The sequence below is a fragment of the Scardinius erythrophthalmus genome (genome assembly GCF_964197995.2).
Source record: "Scardinius erythrophthalmus genome assembly, chromosome: 7".
In the NCBI taxonomy this organism is placed as follows: Eukaryota; Metazoa; Chordata; class Actinopteri; order Cypriniformes; family Leuciscidae; genus Scardinius; species Scardinius erythrophthalmus.
Genome location: NC_138227.1, coordinates 44664691 through 44671986, shown reverse-complemented (window position 1 = coordinate 44671986; position 7296 = coordinate 44664691). Strand labels below are relative to the sequence as shown.

General features: G+C 43.6%; 1 protein-coding gene across 1 annotated transcript; it reads right to left on the bottom strand.

Moving 5' to 3' along the window:
- Positions 1–3872: 3872 nt before the first annotated feature.
- On the bottom strand, positions 3873–7092 carry LOC308693850 (uncharacterized protein; the record flags this gene model as incomplete). The annotated part of the gene is made up of 1 exon (XM_081370942.1): positions 3873–7092. The coding sequence occupies one exon, from the start codon at positions 7090–7092 to the stop codon at positions 4324–4326; it is 2769 nt and encodes a 922-aa protein (XP_081227068.1). The 3' UTR covers positions 3873–4323.
- Between the last annotated feature and the right edge of the window lie 204 nt (positions 7093–7296).

Sequence of the window (7296 nt, the reverse complement as noted above, 5' to 3'; positions counted from 1 at the left end):
AGAGGTGGCGGGCACGACGCATACTGCTTTGGTCTCGGCAGCTCTGACGTGAAGTGTGGGTTCGGCTGGACTGGCGTTAAGTGCAGGCTCGTCTGGACTGGCGTGAAGTGCAGGCTCGGCTGGACTATGGATGAGGATGGATAGCGTGGCGAAGATAGCTGGAGACGGTGGCGTTCCGGACCGGGACGCAACACTCACCAGACACCGGAACACAGTCTCTCTCCAACTCAGTCCGGTGGTGTCTGGGAGGTTGAGATGTTGATGGAGAGTGACTTTGACCCGGAACAGCACACTGAGGGTTTCGTCCTCCAAAGTGCTTTTGAGGGCGAGTTCCACAAACTTCCTGGAGAAACTTGATAAATCGTGGTTCTCCTGATCTCCGTAGATACAAAACAGCAAGGTTTATTAAGAATAAAGAGAAACACGAAACAGTGAGCGTGTGCTCAAACAATAACCGACATGAAAAGGAGTGAGAGGGGAACTTAAATACACAGATAGATGAACACAAGACAGGTGATGCAGATAATGATAATAACTGGACCACAGGAGAAGGAGATGATGATAATGATGAACAGCAGGTGCAGGTGATGATGGAGGATTCTGGGAACTGTAGTGAAGACAGGACGATGACAGACGGTGAATGTGACATTACTCCCCCCTCCCGCTAGGGGCGACCCGCGCCGCAGAAGGCAGAACACGGGAGGGGGGGTGGGCATCCTGGAGTCTGTGACCGGAGGGTGGACAGGGAGATGACAGACAGGAGACTCCAGGATGGTATCGCTGCCACGGCGGTGCAGGACGAGGAGGAGACCATGGCGGTGCAGGCTGAGGAGGTGGCCATGGCGAAGCAGGCTGAGGAGGTGGCCATGGCGGAGAAGACCCTTCAGGCGGCCATGGCGGTGAGGACCCTTCGGGTGGCCATGGCGGTGAGGACCCTTCGGGTGGCCATGGCGGTGAGGACCCTTCGGGTGGCCATGGCAGTGAGGACCCTTCGGGTGGCCATGGCGGTGAAGGCTTATTGCCCCCCCCAAAAATTTTTTTCTTGGGGAGGTTAACAGACTTAGGCTCCGGGTAGGAGGAATCCAGTGGCGAAGGCGTGTCAGGGCTGGATGAGACAGGCGGTGAAGGCGGGTCAGGGCTTGACAGGACCAGCGATGAAGAGGGCTTTGAGCTGGGCAGGACCAGCGACTAAGAGGGCTTTGAGCTGGGCAGGACCAGCGACGAAGAGGGCTTTGAGCTGGGCAGGACCAGCAGCGAAGAGGGCTCTGAGCTGGACAGGACCAGCGGCGAAGAGGGCTCTGAGCTGGGCAGCGATGAGGGCTCTGAGCATGTGCTTTGGGCTGGGCAGGACCAGCGATGAAGAGGGCTTTGTGCTGGATATAAAGGAGATTTACAGGCTCGGCGGGCATGACGCTCACTGTCACAGGCACGGCGGGCATGACGTTCAATGTCATAGGCACGGCGGGCATGACGCTCACAGTCTCAGAGGTGGTGGGCACGACGCATACTGCCTTGGTCTCGGCAGCTCTGACGTGAAGTGCGGGTTCGGCTGGACTGGCGTTAAGTGCAGGCTCGGCTGGACTGGCGTGAAGTGCAGGCTCGTCTGGACTGGCGTGAAGTGCAGGCTCGGCTGGACTATGGATGAGGATGGATAGCGTGGCGAAGATGGCTGGAGACGGTGGCGTTCCGGACCGGGACGCAACACTCACCAGACACCGGAACACAGTCTCTCTCCAACTCAGTCCGGTGGTTTCTGGGAGGTTGAGATGTTGATGGAGAGTGACCCCGACCCGGAACAGCACGCTGAGGGTTTCGTCCTCCAAAGTGCTTTTGAGGGCGAGTTCCACAAACTTCCTGGGGAAACTTGATAAATCGTGGTTCTCCTGAGCCACGAGGATGAATTTGAGGCGTTCATCCATTTCCTTGGTCGGTTTTTCTGTAACGTCTCAGGGTTGATGAAGAAGATGAAGGTAGGCGAAGATACAAAACAGCAAGGTTTATTAATAATAAAGAGAAACACGAAACAGTGAGCGTGTGCTCAAACAATAACCGACATGAAAAGGAGTGAGAGGGGAACTTAAATACACAGATAGATGAACACAAGACAGGTGATGCAGATAATGATAATAACTGGAACACAGGTGAAGGAGATGATGATAATGATGAACAGCAGGTGCAGGTGATGATGGAAGATTCTGGGAACTGTAGTGAAGACAGGACGATGACAGACGGTGAATGTGACACATGCAAAGTAAATGTCACAGCAATACATTTCAATATACAACATTCAAAGTCAAACCGTTTTCCCGTTCTCTTTGTCTTTCTCCCATTTCCTCTTTTTGGTGGCAGGGGTGTGAGAGAAGACAGATGGAATCCAATCAGGGGACAGCAGGTCAATCAGATTTGGCACCTGAAATAATAAAATAAAATAATATAATAGCTAAATAATCTAACTCTACTGTTGGGTCATCTTTGGTTCTCATTGAAAACCATAGATATCACAAACCTCAAAACAACCTATCACACACTTTTGTTGTTAGCAAAAGTCAACAGCTTTTAGCCTAGCTTAGACTCATAACACAAACAGCTGACTCTCTGAACCAGCTGGTGGTGTTGATTGACGAAACTACAGGGTAACTTAAAGACACGATTAATGACATGATCATACACCCATTGTATTCAAACAAATGTTGAAATTACCTTTGATGAAATGATCACTGCACAGACGTGTATACTGTGAAGGTTGCCAGGTCCCATTTCCTGAAACGGTTGCACGTCTGATAGCCTGTATCCATAGTTGTCTTCTCTCTGAATTCTCCTTATCAGATGGGATCCGGTAAAAACATAACCCCGGCTTATCTCATCTGCGGTTAGTGCATCCAATCGCACAACAACTATCTGGCATGTCGTTTACACCTCAAAACACCAACTTTTGTATAGTAAAACTAGTGACGTCCTGGCAAGACCCTTGATTAGTTTACTGGGTTTCGTTTCTGGAGAACGACGTTCTTGCCCGCCAGCCAGTACTTGTGACGTCACGTGCAAAGTATGAATAGTGGTCAAATACTGAAACTTGAGTCATATCTTTTTAATGATGTATAGTTTGTAAAGGTAATAACATTTAATCTGATAGTAACTTTGAACTATTTAAACAAAAAAAACGCTTCAGTGCGCCGGCGCACCGGCAAAGGTTAACAGGTTTAAAGGAACACTCCGACTTTTTGGGACTTTAGCTTATTCTCAGTATCCCCCAGAGTTAGATAAGTCCATACATACCTTTTTCATTTCTGTGCGTTCTGTAAGTGTTATTTGACGCACCCACCGCTAGCCTAGCTTAGCACAAAGACTGGATGTAAATGGATAATGGTAGCATACTAATCCCAATAAGTGACAAAATAATGCAAACATTTTCCTATTTACATGTTGTGATCTGTATAGTCACAGCGTGTACAAATAACAAGGCTATATGAGACAGACCATTTTTAATCGTATAAATACTGGGAACTATATTCTAACTAGGCGCAGGAGCACAGCTAACGTTACTTGGGCGGAGTGATTAGAAGCGTTTATAAAGGAGATTTAAAGACTCACTGATCTTCTAAACAGAAAAAGGAAACAAACACACACAGTGATACAGAACATAGAAATATTTAACAGCCTTTAAATCTCCTTTATAAATGATTTACAAGGCATAACTAGTCCTCACTTTAGATGAGCTCACAAAAATAGTGAACTGACCTCTACTAAATGCTTTATAACTACCTGAATTAACCCTGAATTATAGTAGAAATATATGTTAATAAAGCATATATTAACACACTAAGTAACTATTACTATATGTCTGAATAATAAGATGTATGAATGTACATTTAAATAGTTTATTAATCATTTACTCACACTTTCTAAATGATCTTATGAATGACTGACAACTCCTAAACAACTGCTTATTAGAAATGATGACTTGATCATACGATACAATTTATTAAACACATTGTAGATATGCTTATAAATCAGGAATAAAGCATTTATAGTTGTATTTATAAACTGCTTATTAATGTCTATTAATGCTTTATAAATGATAAATTAACTGTTTACTAATGCTTAACTAATGATTAATAGTGTGCAGTTATTATAAAGTGTTACCCGTAAAGGTGTATTAGGAAAAGAGGAAATAATTATAATCAATCATGGTCTAGGAAGGTAGGGAAAAAAGCAGTTAATAAAATAAAAGCAGTTAAACAAAGTTGCAGAATATTTTCTTCAGTTCGACACAGTTAGATGACCACTAGATGACCCCTAGATGACCCCTAAATCAATAGGATGCTACTCTTCCGAGGTGTCTTTGGTTTCCAGAGCCACTCTCAGCTTCTGCCAGAAGACCCTGGTGTCCTCTCCTGGTTTAGGCCAGCTGAGATACGTCTTCTTCTGGATGAGTCTCTTCATTCTGTAGTACGGAGACAGTTGATGACTTGGAATATTCTCCAGGAATACCAGGATAAGAACATCTTTTTTCTCATCAAAGAGACGGAAACTAGCGACTTGGATCTCTCTGGAACACCACTCACTTTCCAGGTAGTGACGGCTAATCACACAGATGGTTTTGCGACTATTATAAATGCCATCAACAATATTATCCATAATCGGTTTGCCTGGTTCAAAGTCCCTGTGATGCAGACACAGCTTCCAGCCCTGCTCCTCTTCCAACTGAGGTAACAGTTCCCTCATTACCCACAATTCATCATGAACATTATAGGAAATAAAAGCATCGTACTGCAAACCATTGAGCTTTCTCTGCTGTTTGTTATCATGGAGAAAAGCAAGTAGAAGGTAGTAAGCATAAATAACCTGCCATTTGAGGAAGTGGAAGAGAAAAGAGCCGAGGAGGGTCAGTGACACTAGTGTGGTTGTGGAAATGAAACAGAAAAAACCAACATCTACATTACATGAACCTACATCAAGATCCAGGAGTTTATGTCCTTTGAGTTTGTCTGGGTAATTGCATGCAAGTTCATAACCATTGTCAACTTGTGTCTCATTGCTACGTATGGTCCAGTTGACGAACCAGGCATTGCTACAGTCACATGAGAGAGAATTAGCTTGCAGATCGATGTAAATCAGTGTTGGAAGAGACTGGATCAAAGTTTCATTAACGACTGATATTGAGTTCTTGCTTGCATGCAACAGACGCAGTTTACTGAGATTTGCGTTTATGAGAAAGTCCAAAGATTGCAAGCCAAGTTTGGACAGGTGGAGTGTCTTGAGGACCCGGAGTGGCAGAAATTCTGTTGCTGTGAGTGAAATAAAATTATTCCTGCTGAGATCCAGTTCCAACAGAGAAGGAGTGTACGTAAATGTGTCTGGATGTAAACAATTTATATTAAGATTCTCTGCTTGAAGTACTTCCAAAGACTGCAGTCCCATGAAAAGGTTTGGGGGTAAATAGCGCATTCCTGTATTAATTTGGCTAAAAATGTTCAGAGTCTTTAGCTTTCCCAGATTTTGAAAGGGTGGTTGTGCAAGAGCCTTTTGATTGTCATATAAAATATGGTTATTGTTCAACAGAAGTGTTTTCAGGTTTGGGAGGCTGGAGAACACAGAATCTTTTATTGAACTCTGAGAGAGCTTGTTTGATTGCAAATTCAGGAAAGTTAAATTTGTCAATCCATCGAAGGCCCCCGCTTCAATATTCGATATTTTATTGTCTGGCAGAGACAAATTCTTCAATGATTTTAAGGACTCAAAATCTCCCCTACGGAGAGAGTCCAGCTTGTTATTTGACAGATCCAAACTCTCAAGTTTATGAAGATCTTTTTTAAAATATCCGTTGGGAAGTCTGTTAGATCCAATCAGTAGAGTTGCTAAGGCTTTCAGATCTTTAAAAGCAAAGTCCTCAATAAGAGATATTTCATTACCGAAAATCTGAATGGTTCGTAATTGGGTTAAGTTGGCAAAATCAACACAGCCTATGTTCGTTATTTTGTTGAAGGCGAGGTCCAAAAGATGAAGACCTGGTAGGCTGCTGACGATAGCAGGGACGCTGGATAGTCTGTTGTGGGAGAGATCTAGTTCGGTTAATTGTGTGCAGAACTGCATCTCGTCTTTTGATATGGATGTAATGTTGTTCCTTTGCAAGCCTAGAAATCTCAAAGACGAAATCAGACAGACGTTCCTAATCAAAGCTCGCACTTTTACATCTCCCAGAGAGTGAAGCCTCAGGCTGGCCAAAGAAGAGTTGAAAGTCTGTAGGAGATCTGTGATCTTCTCCAGGGGCAATTGTATTCCACTTATATTTAGATGTTGCACACTTTTTAGATACCTTTTGTCCTGCACATCCCATGTCATGTTTTCAGAAATGAAAGCCAAGATCAAATTATCAAGGAGAGGGAAAATATCTGCAGTGATACTGAACACTTTCAAAGGATTTTTAGATAAATCCAGGACTTTCAGTCTCAGAGATATGTTGGACACGTCCGAGGACTGAAACGAGGTGAAGCCGTTAAACCCAATGTGCACTTCCTGTAATTGTGGTAATAAAAATAGCGGCTGAACTTTGCTTATTGTATTCAGATTATTTCTTGTCAGATTTACTTTTCTCAAACTGATCAGGGGTGAAAACGCAGAGAAGTTGATATTTGTGATTAAGTTCTCATTTAGATGCAAGACGGTGAGATTTCCCAGATTCTGAAACATTCCTCCCAAGATCTCCGTCAGTTTGTTGCAGGCCAGATTTAACTCCTGAAGAGCCACCAAACTGCTGAACGCACCTTCCTCCACTTCCCAGATCTTGTTGTGTTGTGCAGAAAGATTTTTAAGATTAGACAGCTGAGAGAAATTCTCCTTTTTAATCTTCTGTATGAGATTGACAGAAATGTCCAAATGAGTGGCTTTGTCCGGTATATTCCCTGGTACAAAATGCAGGGACCTCTTGTTACAAAGCACATTTATATTTTCTGCATATTTCAAAGCCCCTCTGACGGTGCAGTTCTTTACTGTGTATCCATTTACAAGATTTATGAAAACACAGCAGTAAAGCAGCCATGACGTCAAACTGCAGTATTTACTAAAGCACAAACCACGTTCTCTCTTTGACATTTTTAAGATTCACTCTGTTGTAATCACTTAAATGGAGTAAATCATCCAGTTGTAATTCTTGACTTTTCTTAGCTTCAGTTTTCCTAAGAAAGAGAAACACCAGTGTAAGTGCAGTGATAATGGTGTTACGCAGGTAATACTGAGGCTAATAAAGCATTGAGTCATTGGGCAGAGAACACAGAATTAAAGCCTGTGCATTGAGCA